General features: G+C 44.6%; 1 protein-coding gene across 1 annotated transcript; it reads left to right on the top strand.

Annotated features, from left to right (window-relative positions):
* Nucleotides 1-592: 592 nt before the first annotated feature.
* C1QTNF4 (C1q and TNF related 4) lies at nucleotides 593-18,196 on the top strand. The gene is made up of 2 exons (XM_083752105.1): nucleotides 593-736; nucleotides 16,614-18,196. The coding sequence occupies exon 2, from the start codon at nucleotides 16,616-16,618 to the stop codon at nucleotides 17,735-17,737; it is 1,122 nt and encodes a 373-aa protein (XP_083608231.1). The 5' UTR covers nucleotides 593-736; nucleotides 16,614-16,615; the 3' UTR covers nucleotides 17,738-18,196.
* Nucleotides 18,197-20,119: the final 1,923 nt, after the last annotated feature.

Here is a 20,119-nt window from a genome sequence, read left to right on the forward strand (position 1 = left end):
GTTGGTAGAAGCTGGGACAGAGCAATGGGAGCTCACCCCATTGCGCGGACTTGAACTGCCAGCCTTCTGATCAGCAAGCCCAAGAAGCTCAGTGGTTTAGACCACAGCGCCACCCGCTCCCTCCCAGGCAAGGTGGACCCAGCTGCCCCTAAGGATTAGCCTCCCCAAGACCTGGATGTTGGGCATTGCCCCTCCCTTCCTTCTCCATTCCAGAAGGGCTAATCATTTGGTGGGTGGAGGCAGAGAAGGATACAACCTCCTCCTCCCTCCCTATTCGCCAAGGACCTGTGCTTGCTTTTGGCAGGCAGAAATCCCTTAGGTTCAGCTTCGCCCCCCCATCGCCGCACCTGTTGAATTTCTTCATCAAAGGCGCCTTCCGCAGCACCATTGGAAGGAGCCCTGAGGAAGAGCCACCCCACCACCCCCACGAGCAAGGCGCCGCAGCCATGACTGCCTGGCATGGGAAGCGAGGCGCCGCCCCGCCCTCCGCGCGCGCCCTTCCTCGGCTCCCTTCACAGGCTCCTCCTCCGGCCCCGGATTTTGCGCCGGAGCCCCGCGCGCGCCGGCGCCCCTTCTGCCCAGCCACCCCGCCCCCGCCCGCCCGCCTGCCCTCCTCACAGCCGCGGCGCCGCTTCCAGAGCTGTCAGTGCAGCGGCAACAGCAGCCGCCGTCCAGCCAGCTCTCTCCCGCCTCCTCCAGCAGCAGACGGCGGCGACGGCCACTTCAGCAGCAGCAGGTACATGGTGAAGCGCCACCTACAGCAGCGCCCCCAGGGCAGTCTCCATTGGGGGTGCGCCGGGTTGGCAGCCGCCCGAGGTTGCTTTTCCCACCTTTTCTTTTTCTCTCTCCCCCCTGCTTTGATACAGTGGTCTCTCCTTCGAAGAGGGGGCAATGAATGCTGTATATGGAGGGTTTGAAAAGGAGGAGGGGGTTGTCCTACTGTGAAGCGGGAACGGGGGGGGGGTGTCTCTGTCAAGTATTATCCGGGGCAGATGGGATTACCTATTTGATGCATGGTTTATCTTTATGGAGCTTTGTTCTGGTCCGGAAGGAGCAGTCTGGATGGAGCCTGCGGGCTAAAGCCCCGTGCAGAATCCTGGCAACGGAGACAGAGAGGCATTTAGCAAGATATAGATGGTGTAGCCCTGGATATAGATAACGACTCAGCCTTGTAGGTTTTCTTGGTCAGCTCCACCCCCATCCCTATTCTAAGGTCCTTACAGGTGACCCCCTTTTCCAGGTGTCCTTCTCCCCACTGATCCACTCCCCCCACCTGTCACTGATCTAGGAAGCCGCCAGATCAAAACGTAAAAAAGAAGGGATGTTTTAGAGTTGTGCTTACTGAGGCGGGGACGCCCCCTGTTTTCTACGGAAATGTGAAAATCAGTTAATGCCAATAGAGCTAAAGGGATCGATTCATGTCAATAGAACCAAGCTCCAGCCTTTTAAAAATGAAGGACACCTCCTCAGTCTGGGATATTTGACCCCCGAGATCTCTCAAGTGGAGCGCTGTTTTGCGCACCTCCTCTCTACACCACAAGGATGGGGAATCATCTGCTTTCTCATTCTGTTTCTCATAATCTTTGGGTTCCCTGACTGCTTTCTCTGTGGGACCAGGGTTAGAAACTGAGGCATACTGGAATTTGTGTGTGTGTCTATGGGTAGGTGGGTGGGCATTTCAATTTATGACACAAGATTATCTGGGATGGCATACAGAGAATCTCTCTAGTCGGTCACTGGAGTTGAAACCTGAGGACAGAGTTCTATTCGGCCAATTTTTTTCCAGCAGGTAAGGAGCAGGAGGAGGAGCAGGGTGTTAAACCCAGGAAACATGTCTTGAGGCTCGTTTCTTAACATTTGTTTATTTGCCTAACATTGTGAAGCAATTGCCTTCTGATCAAGAGGCCATCCCGATCCAGGGCGATGTTGCCACAGTCCTTGCTGTGACCTCTTCATGAGCCCTCCTCAAAGCTCCTAGGAAAGTGGGTCAGCTTCTCCTGAGAAATCTATCTATCCGGCACTTTCTTTGTTGAGTTTCTGCACTGCCAGCTGGTTAGGAGGCTGCACTCTGGCCTCTGTGTTTATGCACATATTGAATGCGCTTTGCTTCAATTATTCATTTTTGGTGCTACAGTAATTTCCTGCAGCTTCTCTTCTCCAGGGAGCTGGTGCGTAACAAGATTTTAACATACTCGGCTTTTGAGGATATCATCCCATTTAGCCACATGGCAGCTGTCTTTATTTCGGTGCTTAATATCGGATACGTAACCAATAACAGGAAAATCATTCCGGATCTGTCTGAATACATCAAGGGTCTCAATCATAACAAGTGTGGGAGGGAAGTATCCTAGCCTCCTAATGTGAGGCTGAATGTGAGGTGAAGTCACATCTAAACCAACCTTTTCCATCTTTTGGGCAGGGGAGCAGGATTACTGGACTCATTTGTATGCACGAATAGCCTGCCGTGACCATAAAGCAAGTAACTAACAGTAAAACACCAACCAAAACAGCCCCCTGCCCTCAGCCTTCAAACGTTACGAGTCTTATATTTGCTAGCTTCACAATTTTGAATGACAGATTGTGAATTCAGTCAAGCTCTGTCCATTACATCAGAGGTAATGGAGGAATTTTATCAGGGTTCATGGATGTCAATTCCTTTCTGTGTCTGCAATTTCAGCCATAAAATTTTGGTTGCATGCTACTTATAAAAATATCCATTCCCATTTCTTCATCCGAAGTTTCTGCAAACAATGCCCTTTGTACATAAATCATGCATCCCTGAGTTCCAGGTTTGGTCTCCTGACTCGGTTATGCAATCAGATTAAACAGATGCAAATATTCTCAACTTCCTAAATTCTGGTGTTTTGCCCATTTAGATTTTGACACTGGATCCATTTAAATTTTCTTTCCAAAGCAGGGTTGAATGATTGGGAATAATATGTGCAGGGGAAGAAGGGAGGGAGGCCATGGTTAGGGGGCTCAGCCATTGCAGAATAGCAGCACATGGGATCATGACTGATAAACTTCTGCTCAAGGTGTGGAAGCCTCAATCACTGGCCACTGGAAGCCCCCACAATTCTTTCCTAGTTTTTGAGGACCTTTCTAGACAATCCGGGTTGGTTTTGATGCAGTCGCAGTTGAAGTGGAAAAATACTCATCTCTTAATGCCCACATAGTAAAGAGGTGGAGTAAACAGTTTTCAAATGTAGGAAGGGAAGAACCAGGCAGAAAGGTAGCTTAATGGCTGGCATTTGAAACCCCCAGAATGGTGAGGGAGGAATTTAAATCATAAGCTGTTGCAATGATGTCCCAGGCACTGTCCCAATATCAGCCCACAACACCAGCACAACCACTCAAGTCTCCACACAGCATTTGCAAGAATTGTGAGACATACTTCATCAGCAACATTGTGCTGTTGTTTAAGCACTTAGAAAATGTGGTTTCTGCTGAAACAGATCAGCTCATCATAGAAAAACGTCTGGATCGTGTATGGCAATCAGATTTCTACTCTACATTCTGCACAATCTGGGAAGAACCTGAGCCATTAGCAGATATTGCCCTCATGTTTCCAAGCCTTTCTTGACAGCCTTGTGGTCTGGACTTTTTCCCCCTCCCCACTCTCTCAATATAAAAGGTGAGATACGGAACCAAATTTTGCATTTCAACAAAGGAGTCTGTGGATACAGGAAATATACACAGCTGGTCATGCTTAGAATGATGCAAATTGACATAGAACAAGAATGGATATATTTCTCCCCTTGCCACTTTAAAACAACAACTTCTAATCTGCCATTCCCTTTCAAATGCAAACATTATTCCAGGACCATTTCAGGTTACATTGTTGGATTTGAAAAACAGAGAAAGTCAAAGCTCGAAAACCTAAAACCAACATTTCATCATCAAAGCCAGAGTTTTATGAGATTCAAAGCTATTTGCCTACTTTTGAATTCAACAAATTCAAGCATCAGAGCTATGTCTGATTTGAATGTTATGTGGGATTTATTTCATCTACCACTATTTAGCAAAGAGACCCCCTGATAAAACATATTGGGGTATTGCCTTCTCATCCCATTCTTATGCCTCTCCTGCATTAGTTTTGAAGACAGTGTATAATATTTTGGTAGAGTCAGTCTAAGAAGCTAAAGTCTGAACTCTGCTTTATTCCCTAGAAGTAACAAATCTCAATTTCGCAGGTTTATTCTTTCATTCAATCCGTATATTTATATACTGCTTAAAACTTGAGACAATCTCTAATTGAGTTACAAAATAACAAAAATGATATGTATACCATTAATGTGGCAAGCTTATTAATCTCCACCCATTTGTTCTGTGCATCCCTCGAATATTCAGTTCTTAAAAGTAAAGACCAAGCATTTTGAATGAAGTAATGAAGGCTAACCATGGAGAAAGCACTATCATTTGCATGCCAGCAGTGACACCTGCCCTGATCACTGATCACTGGCATGTTAACCCTACATGAGTATGGGCCAACTCACATGGTAAGTGTGTTAGACACGGTAGTGCATGCGTGAAATACTTGCATTGGAAACATAATGTGGGCACACACTTGGCTTATGCCCACTCTCACATCTGCTATCTGCCTCGCTTTCTGGATTTCCCCAGAAATTCCAGAGATCACTTGATTGCAATCAGCAATCAGGAGAGGCGGAGACCCTGGCTCTGCTCTTATATGTCTTAGAAGCTCATTACTCACTGAAAGCCTGAGCCTGTGGTTCCATTTATACATATAATCAGCCTATGCATTGCAAGGGAGAAAGAAGGAGGAAAACCTTTGCTCCAGCTTACCTGAAGCCAGGATACAGTTGTACCTGCTCAGGTACAACTGTCCCTCCCCACCAGGGAAGGTCAGGGAAGATGTATATCAGGAACAAGAGAGGAAGAAAGATTGGCATTGGCGTCTGCTGCCCCTGTGGAACCTGCCACCTGAGGCAGTCCCCTCACCTTGCCTCATGGGTGGGCTGGCCCTTATGCAACCCTTCTATGTTGGGGGCTGGAAGCAACCGCCATAGCAGGACCAGCAGCTTCACTGATAGTATAAGTAAGTGTAGCATTAGAGCAAGGCCACAGTGCTGCAACTTAAGAATCCAGATACATGCAATGTTATGCTGCTTAACTTTTTTCACTGCAACTTGAGTACTTCAATGTTGTCCAACTGTTTTTATGCAGCCACATGCAGCCTGCTGGAAATTTCTCTCATCCCCCTTCTGTGTGTTCTTTCGTGTGCCAATTCTGGTACCTCCGTAGTCCTCTACTGTCTCTCACCAATGCTTTGTAAATTACTGGCATGCTCTAATCAGAGTAAAGAACAATAGAGAAAATCCTTGCTGTGCCTGATCAAAGGACTGAGGCTTCCAGTAGGAATCACCCTGCTAGGAGCAGGAACTGATCACAGAGCCAAGCAGCAGAGATATCCATCTAGAGGCTGGTAATTGATTGCAAAGGCTACAGGAGAGGAGCAGGGAGAGATGAGTTCATGGTGGCAACCTCCCCCTCAGCCTCCTGTATTTGTCAAGTGCTAGAATGTCTACCTTAGTGGTGCTGAGATGAAGACTCAAGAGAGGGGCAAAGAGAGACTGGCGATGACTGTAGAGAGAATATTAGCTGGAAATTACAGCCATTTTTGAACCTATGCAAATTGATATCAGGGCTTCAAGGTATGATTATGCACTGCCTCTCCCACCTACCCTTTTCCTTGCTTCAGTTTTTCCTGATCCAGTTACAAAGGGCTGTATCTGTTCCAAGGGCATCAGAAATACAAAGCAGGTAATGTGGTATCTTCAAATCAGGGATGGGGATCCTGTAGCCCTCCAGATGTTGCTGACTCCAACTCCCTTCAGCCCCAGCCAGCTTGGCCCAACGGTCAAGGAAGATGGGAGTTGTTTTCAAGCAATATCTGGAGTGCCGCAGTTTCCTCATCCCTGCTTTAAAGAGATCCATGTATTCTTACTGTAAGGGAAGCTGCTCCCATAAACTTTATGACACAAACTATGTAATTACTTCCTTTGCATCTCTGACATGAATTTGAGCCTCATGTGATCCCACTGATCAGAGGGAGGCCAGCAGGTGAAAACCTTGTTTAATCACGTTAGGGAGATGATTAGTGAGATTCCAGCAGATTACATGTTGGAATTGTGAGTCCTAAATCTGAAAGTCTCATCAGCCATGAACTCATCAAGTGGCCATGGGAAGATAACTTTCTCTGTTTTGATTTGTAATATTTGAAAGAGAAATGGCAGCCACCTAACTCATAGGCTTGCTACTGGAACAAATTGAGAGATAATGATAAAGCATGTTTCACTCCAGAACTACTCTGGAAATTATGAACACTCATCATATGGATATCTTGATTTGCCCTCACTGGAGGAGAGGTTATGGAGGGTGTTTGCTGAAAAAGGAGTGTGAAGTCAATTAGATTAACTGGAGGTATGGGGAGGTATTGTGTCGTGCATATATATGTTGCCAAGGGAAAGTATCTTGATCTAGAAGGCATGCAATTAGTTTTTGGTTTTTTGCTTTCCTGAAGCGTAGATGAGGAATGTGTCTGAAGAAGAAATCCCATCTCCACCTTTGTCAATATCAGCAAGACCTGTAAAAGGCATTAAAATGCGGAATGTGGAGTATTTTGAGCATTTCATTTTCCATTAAGACAAACCTGATAACAAATAGCTGCACATTGTGTCTTATCCATACTGCATTCTAAGGGCTCATCCAGATTTCATTTTGTGCTGCACTCCTAGACACAGGTCGAGGCTTAATGCTCCATGTTTCAGTAGTTTTTGTTTTGCCCCTGCACTTTCCCCAAGAAAACTCTCATTTTGCCTCTGAATCTGAGCAAATGTCAACCTGCAGAGAACCCAATTGCCATTTGCTCTGATTCAGTTTTCCCAAGGGAAGCGCTGGGGAATATACCAAAAAGCTACTTGGAAACAGAGATTTAAAGCACAAACCTGTGCCTGGAAAGTGTGGCACAAAAGGAAATCTGGATGAGCAATAAGTCTTACAAGAACAGTGAATGTTAGATCAACTGACAATACCAATAGTGGAGCAGTTGCAAACCATGGTGTCACACTTAATACTCTGTTAATGAGTTGAAGCCTTCTTTTATGACAGATACCATTAGTGACTCGAACCATCATCTGGAAACTTTGAAGATTATCTTCAGAATGGAAATTCTACATAGTTCAGTGCCTTTTAAAATAAAAACCAAAGATTCCAGAGCATATGCTTTCAGTCTTTAAACAACAATATTATAACTGGAGAAATGGAGAATCTGGCAAGACTCAGAGCTGCAGCCATAGAGAACCTGATGATATACAGACTGATCATGAAAGTTATTATGTTTATAGGAGATTCATTCACTTTGTATTTTTTATAGGAAATGAACCCTGAGGATCACAGCCAGTCTCCCTCTCTCATGAATAAAAATCAAAAATTACATGCTAAATCTCAGAAAAGAGCAAAACCCTTATTGATAATATCAGCAATCAAAGGCTATCTGCATTGAGCGTATCATAATCCTGGCTTAGTAGAGGATGCTTGATGCATTTCTTAACAGAAAAGGAGACAAAATTAAACCAGCCGTATGAGGAGGAGAATTATGAGATAATATCTTTGTTGATAAGGCATATATATATATATTTATATATATATCTCCTGACTGAGATTCTTTGACTAAACCCTGAAGACTAACTAGTCAAAGGGATGTCTTCTCTAGATGGAACATGACTCAATAAGAGTGTGGAGTCAACAAATGAGTGTGGTTTAGTGGAAAGAACATTGGGAAGAATTCAAAATAATGTTCTTCAGCTTGCCAAATGGAACACCCGCTAATTCCCTTTGAATGCTGTTCTGAGGGTTCTCCTGACTCCTCCCTGAACCAATTTCAGGGGGTGGGCATGCAGGATGGAGAGGGGGAGCCCCATTGTGCAAGCAGAAATTCTTCCACAGTGCTTCCGCCGACGGGACCCATTCAGTGAATCGCGCCATTGAATTCAGCATCATGCAGACTTTTCACGTTTAGAATTTATGATTAATTTACAAATAGCAGCAAGAATGTGAATGGGAAATGAAGGGGAGCCACATTGAAAGAGATCAGCATTTGGAAGAACATGTGTGGCACAGTGAAACACACTATCTTTGTGAGCACGCTGACAGCAGAATGATAATCTTATGAATAATTGGTCTGAATAACACCTTTTGAACCGTCAAATATCCTTGCAATTTATTTTCCATGTTGTAAACTCTGTTTGAATAAAAACACATTTGGACAGCCATAAGAAGCTCACTGAATCACTTTAGGCAAGTTCCTGTCTTACCATCTAACCTACCTTAGGTGGTTGCTGTGAAAATGACATCACCCTAGGTATGCTGCTGCAGGGTTATTAGAGGAAGGGTAGGATACAAATAGGGTACGCAGGTGGCACTGCGGTCTAAACCACTGAGCCTAGGGCTTGTCAATCAGAAGGTCAGCAGTTTGAATCCCGCAACAGGGTGAGCCACCTGCCCAAAGAAGCTGTAAATGTAAACTAAGCTATTAGTGGGTATAGGGACACGAGTGGCGCTGTGGGTTAAAACACAGAGCCTAGGGCTTGCCAATCAGAAGGTCGGCGGTTCGAATTCCTCTGACTGCATGAACTCCTGTTGCTCGGTCCCTGCTCCTGCCAACCTAGCAGTTCGAAAACATGTCAAAGTGCAAGTAGATAAATTGGTACCGCTCTGGCGGGAAGGTAAACGGTGTTTCCGTGCACTGCTCTGGTTCACCAGAAGCGGCTGGCCACATGACCCGGAAGCTGTACGCCGGCTCCCTCAGCCAATAAAGCGAGATGAGCGCCGCAACCCCAGAGTCGTCCGCGACTAGACCTAATGGTCAGAGGTCCCTTTACCTTTATTATTGGGTACAAAGTAGGGCCCTATCGGTTGAATACAGGTATTGAAATAACATGGTGATGAGTGTTTCAACAAGGCAATATACTGATGAACAAAAGGCTTAACAGCTTCCCAGGAGGTAGCCCAGCTGGACCAATACTTTATCAATACTTTGCAGATAATTGCAGGCACCTGGTCTCCTGCTTTGTTTGCTCTCTCCCACCTCCCTCCTAACCTAAAGGATAAGAAGATAGATAAGAAGATAAGCCCTCACACAAACCAGTAAACACTTTCAGCTTCACCTGTATCTTTCCACTTAGGTAAACAATAGCAAATATAATAACATACAAAAAAAATTAACAAGATTCTCTGGAATATAACATATTCTCTGGAATATGATGGTAGTTTGCAAACATAATGCCTGGATCTGTGGCAGGGCAATCTAATGTGGTGTCTTCCAAATGCTGTTGAACTACACTTCCATCAGCCCCAGCCAAAATGGCCAATCATCAGGGATGGTGGGAGTTTGTAGTAGCCACTCTGGCTACCTCTGATCTATATATTGTTGCTGTTCATTGCTTTGCATTGCCTAATGGGTCATATCTGCCATTCAAAATGTCATGTCATATTTATGACATGAATAACATATCATATGGCATGAAAGTGAACCGGGAAATGTTAGGATCTATGTGGAGAAGGAGGTAGTGTAAATACAAAGGGAACATGGCAGTTGTCTTCAGATAACTTGCTGCTAATGCCCACTCTAAGGTCCCAAAGGAATTAGGCACAGGGAAAAAAATCATTTTGAGTACAAACCTGTTTTGATTTGGTGTTTTTTTTTGAAAGGCTCTTGAGAGAGATTGTAGTTTTTATTCTGCAGGTATTAGCCATTTCCAAACACCTAAAAAGACAGCTCTGGGGGAAGTTAAAGATCATCAGGTACCAGGAGGATGAGAAGTGCATTTCTTCCACCAGCCAAGAACTGGAGGAAATCTCTCTGGGACCAGAAGGCTGCAGAGCAACTTATTGAGTGCACAACATAAACCGAAGCTGAGGAATTAGACTCCTATACTTAAGTCTTCTCATTGAGGCTTTGCCCATTTGACTGTGGCATATTAACACTGAAATCCCAGGAGGCTTATGCATTGTTAGAATGCACAAAATTGTATGGAATTTTCCCAATGTCATATTCTCTGGAATTTGTAAGAATATATTATTGGGGTGGGACGTGCAGAAGGATCAGGTATAGTGGAATGAGAAACACTGTAATCAGCACTCGTGCACCCCTCAAAAAGTGTTAACCCATATTGCTATATAAACAACCTTGAGCTAAGTGTCATAGTGAATACCCTACCACTTGAAATAGAGTCCACATACTGGGCAGTTTTAGTGCTCTGCATTAGGGTGGGCATGCAGCTTCACAGAGGCCACTCTTCTATTTGAAGGGTCCAAGTCTGGTTTAAAGACAAAGAACCCTAAGAAGAATGAACAAGAGCCTTGAAAGCAGAAGGGCTCTAACTTAGTGGCAGAAGGTCATGCAGAAGGTCCCAGGTCCTCCGCATTTGCAGGTAGGGCTAGGCATGTCCCATGTCTGAAACCCTGGAAAGCTACTGGTAGTCAATGTAGAGCTAGATGGACCAATAGTTGGACTTGCTATAAAGCAGCTTGCTATGTTCCTATGCTGCTGACTATCCAGAGTTAATACCTGGACAGCAGACTGGGTAGGTACACAGGTCACCTCATTGCCTTCCTCGCTCAGTTGTAGTTATTATTTCTACAAATGGATCCATGGGTATAGATTAGCATAGACAAGGCTAATGCAAAAGTCTGTCCTCTTTTTTTGGCAATGCAGACAACCAGGCAGGCAAAATCTTCTACCATGAACAGAACCTTAGTTTCATATGGATTCAGTCCTTCTAAGGTATAATTAACTTTTTCCTGTGATGATGCACGCAAATTATAAATTGCGTCATCATCTGATATTTGGGATCAGAATCCTGTGAATGGAACAGGCAGCACACAGTATCAGGGCAAATCAAAGAAAAAGCTTTATCACGTCTCTGCTAACCACAGGGCATGCAGGCTGCTCATTGTACAGGCTTTTGATGATTCATATAATTGAGACACTTGCAGCTGTCCTAAGACATTAGGGTGATGTGTTACAGTGCAGCCGGCTAGAAAGTGCCAGGATTTTTTTAAAAAAAATGGAGCTCACAAGATGTTGAGAAGTACTTATATCATTCCGTGCAGCTACATAATTTCTTGTGAGTAGGCAGTTCACCTTTCTTCGATCATGGGTCTAATCCATTAGCCATATGTCCAAAAAGTCTGTGCTTGTGGAACATCTGCAGTGTCGAGATTAAAATATAGAACTGTGCTGTGCCTCCTCATAAAATTCTGGCCTCATTAATTAGAAGAAGGCTCACCTTTCCATAGCCTCAGATTCATTGTGGACACCACCTGCAGTCTTAACACCATGAACATAAAAATGCAAGGATAAACTTCACCTACCATTTTGACTTTGCCAGAGGTCAGAAAAACTCCTCTCTAGCCAATGTGAGGCTATTGATATTTGTTTCCCTGAGAAAATGGTGAAATACTTAATTTCTGAGAGGGGCTGGAACTAGTGGCTGAATATGTGAACTGTTAAATGTTTCAGCTCTTGACTTCCCGGTCATTAATTTAATAGCAATAAGATGAGTCACATGTGGGTACACTCTGGGTGCTATAACCACATAAAAATTGCCATCTGTTCATGATTGATGGCCGAGAGGCTGACTTCATTAATAAATAACATTTACAGAGAAATCAGTATCTAATTTATGTTCTGGGCTCATTTATATCCTGTCCCAGTGTGCTTCAGAAGATATGCAGCTGTATAACCTGAGTGTAGCTGTGTTGGCCCAAGGATTTAAGGTACGCTTTGCACCCTCAGCGGATCACCTTAATTTGGAGGAGCTTATGGATGTTCAAACTGAAATTTCTCTTCTCCTGCCCCTCATCTTCTTAGATAGTACAGGCAAAGTGATCCTGTTGATGTCTGGAAGTGTGCTCTTGCCTAACGATGGGACCCAGCAAATGCCTGGCTTAGCAGAGAAGGATCTAGTTGTTCAACTGCCTGATTTCCAACCCCTGGAGCAATGCGTTCACATTCATGGGAGTCTTCTCAATGGGACACACTACCTCCAGAGCTGCGCTTTAGATTTAATTCTCTTCTTTCTTTCATGCATACCTTTTTATTGGGGGGGGGAATGCATTTTGTACATTAACAACACAAGGATTGGTGAAATAGCCATCAAATGCAGTAATTAGCTAAATATTTCTAACCAATGCAAGCAAATCACATAACCACTTTTACTTTTGTAAGTATTTTCTTATCCGGGGAAGATTTGGGAAACTATATTAATATATACATTGATACATTCAGATCTGGGTGAGCCTGCGGATAAATAGTGCCCTGGCCAAGGAGCACCTTGGTCAGTGTTATAGTGTTGCCAAGATGTTTGGCTTGGAAAACTGAACAGTGTTAACAGCTTCTCCAGCTCCCAAGCTTTTCCAGCAATAGCCATGAAAAACTGCTTCATTTCACCCCTAGCTCACAACATACAGTCAAAAAGCACCGGGCTTTGCTCAGTGCTCCCTTCCAGTCAGCACGCAGGGTGAGCCTGCAGCTCAGTCAGCTTAGAGATGGGTGAATATGTCAATGATGGTTTCTCCATTTTTCATTTTTTTCCACTTTTGAATTCAGTTCCCTGCATTTCCACATCAGTTCGGGCTTTGAAAAAAGAAGTCCTTGTGAAAATTCATCGGCATTTAGTACAAATTTCTCCTAATACACACATCTTTGTATGGAATTTTGCCTAATATAATCATTTTTGCAAAGCATATTTTCCCTAATGTAATGCATGTTTATATGACATTTTCACACTTCACACTAGTATATACGCTTTTGTCCATATTACTTGGCCGGAGAAGGGCACTGCAAAATTCAGAGAAGTATGAATCTGAAAGGATGGCTGTGTTTCGGTTTCCATCTTCTTTCAGAAAGTGTGAGTTAAGTAGATCGTCCTTTAATATGAACTGAATGTACGCATGTACAAAGGCATTTCATGATATTTGTGTGGTTTAAAAATGTTTGCAGATAAAAGTAGCTCAATAGTCCCCTCTATTTCTGATGAATGACTATTGATTGAGACAGAAGATTAAACCATTCTGACGTCTTTGTCAAAGGGAGATTTGGAATTCTGAGAAAATGCAAATAATTTGCTGACTATTTAGGAAGAGCTCTAATTCAAAATGAAACTAAGTGGCTACTTCATCCAAGAGCTGCTGCAAAGCGGCTAAATTTAGCCTTTTCTATAATGACCTTATCCGGAAATTAACACTGAAGCAGTAACAGGGCAGTTGTTGTTTCAGGGACCGTGGGGGTCAGCATTCAGTGGAGACGTCTTCAAGTCTGCAATGCCTTTTTGCATAGCAGCTACCAGCTGCCTCTCTGAGAAATGCTGAACCTGTCCCAGAGAATAAGACATGCTTTGGAACAATGCTGGCTACATGCTGTCAAGCTCAGTCCTTTGCTGTCATCCCCAGCCTGAGTATGAACAAAGACATAGCAGCCCTCCAGGGCTTCAGTGCAATCTTGTGGCCATAATATCTGAATGCACTAAGGATCCACAGACTGAGACTGGAGACAGTTGAAGGTGGTTTGAAACAGATTGCTTCTCATGACATGTACATTCATCCCATTTTCACCTCTGGTAAACATGCTTTGCAGGGTTTTGCAATTGTTTCAAAGCACCTCTGCATACACACAGTCTTTCTCATACCACTTTTAATGCTCATAGATACAATTGTGTGGCAGATACAAAGCTGTCCTTCTGCGCCATTCAGAGCTCCTGAGTGGAGCCAGTTCCTGTTAAATGTGGGGCTTGTACTGGACACTGAATTTAAGTCTCATGTAGGCCTCACCCCCACTATGCATTTAAAGCACTATGGTACCACTTTAAAGAGTCATCATGGCTCCCACCCCCCACCCCCCAAAAAATAAACTCCTGGGAACTGTAGTATGTTAAGGTGTTGAGAGTTGTTGGGAGACCCCCTATTCCCCCTGCAGAGCTACAATTCCCAAAGTTCTCTGGAAAGAGGGATTGACTGGTAAACCACTCTGAGAACTCTGGGAAATGTTAAACCATTATGGGAGAGGAGTGTGGTGAGAGAGTCCCATTTCACAAGTGGAAACTGCTCGCAGGATCTGGTTTCAACTCTATAATATCTTAATTTAGAAGCAGTTACTTAGATGAAAACTGAAACATGTGGCTTTGCAGTAAAAAAGTGTACATCAAGCAGCTTTGAGCGAAGGCGTATTTTTTTCCCTGCTCTGTGAAAATAGTGAATGTGTTTACTATTCTATCGTACCAGAGAATTGAGAGGAAACCTTCTGTAGACACAGTCTTCATAGCTTAGGGGTAATGAGCGTGCAAAGGTTTTACATGAAAGGGGTCTGCTTGAAAGCCCTTGCTGTTTGCAGCACATGGGGATAAAAGAGATCTGATATTTCCCTCTATTTCTAATTATGCAACTGTTGATTTAGACAGAAGATCAAACCATTCAGAAGTCCAGATTTGTGCCTGGAATTTGAGACACAGGCCTGAGAGTAAAGACAACCAGGACTGAAATCCTCACGACAGTATTTTGTCTTCCTACCAGCATCTCTCCCTAGAAGAGGATCCCAACACCTGTAGGCCACTTGCTTTACTTCTGCTTGTGCTTCAGAGTTTCCAGACACACACACGCACACATGGCGAAGCGTATCTTTTTCATGGTATCTCTAGCACTTTGCCTTTGAAACCCTTTGATGCCCACAGCACAGCCTTCTAAATTCATAGGCTGCCACCTGGCAGTGGGCCAGCTCTGAAGTGACAGACAGTGCAGACAAGAGACCCCAGCCATTGAGCTCTCAGACTGAGTGATGTTTTAATGAGCACAAGAAAGAAAGGACAGTGAAAAGAGCTCCATGTCTATGCCATGACTGCCAGGTTTGTTCTCAGGCTGAAAGTGCCAATAGATCATGCTTTGGCCTCTTGCCATTAGGATTATATATACAGTATTGGAGCAGGGAGGGAAATGCATTTAGTTCCTTCTCATCTGTGTTTCTCGTGGACCATCGATGGTTGTTTATGGTAGGCAACCCAATCTATTTCTATCCTGTAGTTTGGATCCCCCTCCCTTTCATGAAAGGTCTGGTTTTTACTGCTAATATAGACATTGTGTTTTGTGCTCTCTGGTTCCATCCCCTCCTGTGTGTGGAGCTGCATGCAGATTGCCTCATCCAGGGGGTGGAACTGGATTATCTGTCTGGAGTTTTAGCCTACCAAATGATAAAATCAGGTTTGTGAACAATGGTGTATTCATTTTATGTTGTCGTGTTCCCCCCCCCTCACTTTTCCCCTAATTTTCCCAGTGAGATGTCCCTACTGTTTGTGCTGGCGGTGAAGTAGCCTTTCTGGGACCAACCAGGGAGCAGCCCTAGATCTCAGCAGCTCTGTTTACATTTGCCTACTTCAGTGCTGCTAATAGGCTAAACAAGACAAAGCCCACACATCTCATCATCATCCAAACCCTTTGATTGGTGACCAAATCACATCCAGCCCTGGCATGCAAACAACTAAGGCACCTTAGGAAAAGGAGGCAGGGGAGACTAGCAGTCGAAATCAGAGTGAAATGGGAAATACATTCTAAACCAAGGAATTATTTATCACAATAATTATTATACAAGCAAACCCTCCAGAAATAAATCCTTAATAGGCTAAAACCTATGCAATATCTTTGAAGATGTGCCAAACCCATTTATTTGATGCTTTGGTGGAGACCGTAAGCAGATTTGGCCTATTAAGGATTTATTTTTGGAGTGTTTGTATATATGATAATTTATTTTATTGTAATAAAGAATTCTATGCTTAAAATACATTTACCTCCTCCACCACCCCAAGCTCTGTTTTTGAATCTAGCCCTGTTAACAATAGTTTCCGGACTTCTAGCTCTCAATGGACAAAGCATCTTGAATTAGCAATCAGTGTTCCTTAAAACCAGACAGCAGTGTTCAACTGAAAAGGGAGAGAAATGTCAATAGTAGGTTTAGATGAACAAATACTGGTTAAAAATGGAGAAACAACTAAAATATTGGACAGAATTAGGTTGCTATAGCAACAAATAGAGCTCTGTTTAGAAGTCTGCAGGGCTTGTCTGCAGACACATGTTGAATGGTTGGATTCACATGAAACTCTAGCAGTCTTCTCCACAATCACCCCACCTTTCAACACTGATCCATGATGACTCATGTCACAACTGGCACTTAATAAAGTTGGCCAGCCCAACTTCCCCCATGCCACATTTTCCCACATCAAAGGGTATTGTTCTGGATGGTTTTGATTTTAAACAGTCAAAGTTGGATATGCCCTTGGAGTTCATTCCTGTGCATGTTAAGTGTCTTCATGTTTTCAGTCCCACAAACGTGTGGACTGATGCCAGCTGACTGGTCAAGGTATGGTAGTCTTACATGGATTGCCACAGGATCGTTGGTGCTTGGATTTCAAATGCTTCCCTCCCTGCTGATAACCTGTTCTAGTTTTGAGTGTGATCGAGCTGCAGCGCTGAACCTGCTCTTACCTTGTTTTGAAATACTTCAACTAAAATGCTGTCCCCTTCACTTTTTTAAAAAAATTCTTTAGATATGACGACTCAACTGAGAACCCAACTTTTGTTTGGCTTCCTGTGTCAAATCACCTGCTCCGTTGTGTACGGCTTCCCTGCTGATTCTGGATCTGAGTTCCGGTCTGCTTTCTCCGTCGCTAGAACCAGCAGTATGGAAGGAAGCACTGAAATGGTGATCACCTTTGACAAAGTCTATGTGAACATTGGCGGGGACTTTGACCCCAAAGCTGGATTATTCCGATGCCGTATCCCTGGAGCCTATTACTTCTCCTTCACAGTTGGAAAGTACCCCAAGAAAAACTTGTCCGTCATGCTGATGAGAAACAAGAACGAGGTTCAAGCCATTGTATACGACGAGCATCACCGTAAAGAGCGGAAAGTGGCAAGCCAGAGTGCCATGTTGCAGTTGGACTACGGTGACACAGTCTGGCTGCGTTTACATGGGGATCCCAAATATGCCCTCTACAGCAATGTAGGTCCCTATACAACTTTCAATGGGTATCTCATCTATCCAGACACGTCCAGCTATTTTCAAAACAGTGTCGGTTCCCAGGAGCTAGGAGAAACTTCAGGGCCTTCTTCACCTAATGTAATTCAGCAGCTTTCAACGAACCAGAATGAAATCTCAGAGAAGCACCTTTTTTCGGACCAGCCCAGCAGATCACAGGATACTCGCTCAGCCTTTTCTGCTGCCCGTTCAGAAAGCCTCCTGGGGTCAGATGAGAAACAAACCCAGCACGAGCCAATCACATTTGACACAGAATTTGTGAACATTGGGAAAGATTTCAATTTCTCCACCGGCATCTTTACGTGTCGCGTTCCAGGTGCCTACTATTTCTCCTTCACCATTGGCAAGATGCCCTTCAAAACCATGTCCGTGAAACTGATGAAGAACCACAACGAGGTTCAGGCGATGATCTACGATGACAACCACTCCAAAAGGCGTGAGATGCAGAGCCAGAGCATTATGCTGCCTCTGCAGTATGGCGACACCGTCTGGCTCTATAGCCACCAGCACGATGGCTATGGTGCCTATAGCAACCATGGCAAGTACATCACCTTCACTGGATTCCTGGTCTATCCCGAGACAAAGACAAAACCGCCTCCAGATGCCAACGTGTCTCCAGGGTCAAGAATCTAAACAGATATATGAAAAGGGCATAAGAGAAGCCAAGATGCAGTAGGCTCTGGTGCAGGTCCTGGACGGACGTCATCTTTCACATGACAATGTTAAGAGCATGCTATTGTATGTCCAGTGCATTCCTAATGCTGCACGCTTGTGTTCTGACTGCAGAGCCATTGTTGTTTCTCCCACTCATTCATTCATAGAATGACCTTCACGGGATATGTGTGTTTTGTTCATTATTGATGTTTGATTTAAGCATAAAGCATGAGGTAGCTTGGGGAGTAGAAGAAATAGGGGCAGTGAAATGAGATGTGAATAAAGGAACTGCTTACGGAAATACTGGAAGAACTTATGAAAGACTCGGCAAGGCACTTGGGAGTTGATAACATCTACTGCAAATGCAGACCAACACTCTGAGAGAGTGGTGTATGTAATGAAAATAATGAACTTAATAAAATCCTGAGAGAAAAGGTACTGGGTTTCCTTGTCTGTTTTGATGTATTAGATTGATTTAGATGCATTAGATTAGATATAGCTACCTCCACCATCAGTTCATGGAACATGGTAGTATGTTTTGGAGCTGCCAATTATTAAAGAATGTGAGGCAGATTGGTTACAAAGAGAGGTAATCAGTTAATTAACAGGCAATTGTTAATTTAAATAAATTTGAATATTGCCAAAAACCGGGCCCCTTGGTTTACTGAGGAGCTCTGGAAAATGAAGCAGGATCTCAGACGGCTAGAGCGAGTATGGCGACGGACTCGTGACAGAGCCTCAAGAACATCTTATAGGACACTTATGAAAGCCTATGAGATGGCAATGAAAGCTGCTAAGAAATCTTACTTTGCAGCTTCCATTGCATCCGCTAGCTCTCACCCGGCACAACTTTTTAAAATAATTAGGTCAATAACGTCCTTAGGAGGACAACCAAATTTAAGCACAAATTCGACCCACAGCTGTGAGGCATTCGCGAGTTTTTTTGCGGAGAAAGTCCTGTTGCTCCGCCGTGACCTCCCTGCCAATTTAGATACAGTGACTGAACTGGAGGCCCCTCAACTGACTTCAGGTCCAGTGTTGGACCATTTCGATCGGATACTCCCTACTGATGTGGATAGATTCCTCCAAGTTGGTAGGCCCACCACCTGCCTCCTTGATCCGTGCCTGTCTTGGCTGATTAGGGAGTGTCCAGATGTTGCGCGGACCCCCCTGGTTGAAATTATCAATTTGTCCCTTGACACGGGGACATTCCCAGGGGAACTGAAGGAAGCAGTGGTGTGTCCACTCTTAAAAAAAACTTCATTAGATCCCTTAGACCTATCCAATTACCGCCCAGTTTCAAATCTTCCATACCTGGGTAAGGTAATTGAGAGAGCGGTTGCTGAACAGCTTGGTAGGTTTCTGGAGGAAACATCGGCATTAGATCCATTTCAGTCCGGTTTCCGTCCTGGTTTTGGGACGGAGACAGCTCTGGTTGCCCTAACAGATGATCTCCGTAGACAACTGGATCGAGGCGGGTCAGGACTGCTGATCCTTTTAGATTTGTCAGCAGCCTTTGACATGGTCGATCATGATCTTCTGGACCACCGCCTTGCAGACGTGGGGATACAGGGCATAGCCCGTAACTGGTTGTGCTCTTTTATCTCTGGTCGGGGACAGAGGGTGGCACTGGGGAGGGAAATGTCGTCGCGCCACTCCTTGGTGTGTGGAGTGCCGCAGGGCGCAATTCTCTCCCCAATGCTTTTTAACATCTTTATGCGCCCCCTTGCCCAGATTATCCGGAGCTTTGGGCTGGGCTGTCACCAATATGCTGATGACACTCAGCTATATCTGCTGATGGATGGCCACACTGACTCAGCCCCGAACACACTGACCAGATGTTTGGAAGCTCTGGCTGGATGGTTTCGTGGGAGCCGATTGAAACTAAATCCTTCGAAGACAGAGGTCCTATGGCTAGGTCGGGATGGCATGGGGATGAGGGACCAACTCCCTTCTCTTGCGGGGGCCCAATTAGTGCCATTGCCTTCCGTTAAGAGTTTGGGTGTAATCCTTGACGCCTCCCTTTCCATGGAGGCGCAAGTTACAGCAACAGCCAAGGCGACATTTTTCCACCTTCGCCGCATCAAGCAATTGGTCCCTTACCTTTCCCGCCCCGACCTGGCCACAGTGATCCATGCGACGGTCATCTCCAGGCTTGACTACTGTAATTCGCTCTATGCGGGGCTGCCCTTGAAGCTGTCCCAGAAACTCCAGCGGGTACAGAATGCTGCAGCGAGGCTCCTCACGGGGTCTCTGCCATGGGAGCATATTCACCCAGTGCTTTTCAAGCTGCACTGGCTCCCGGTGGAGTACAGGATCAGATTTGAGGTGCTGCTTTTGACCTTTAAAGCCCTTCACGGC

The sequence above is a fragment of the Podarcis gaigeae genome (genome assembly GCF_964106915.1).
Source record: "Podarcis gaigeae genome assembly, chromosome: 1".
Lineage (NCBI taxonomy): Eukaryota > Metazoa > Chordata > Lepidosauria > Squamata > Lacertidae > Podarcis > Podarcis gaigeae.

Bases quoted from the DNA above. Each gene is read 5' to 3' on its own strand.
- C1QTNF4 (XM_083752105.1), top strand. From the start codon at position 16,616: ATGACGACTCAACTGAGAACCCAACTTTTGTTTGGCTTCCTGTGTCAA.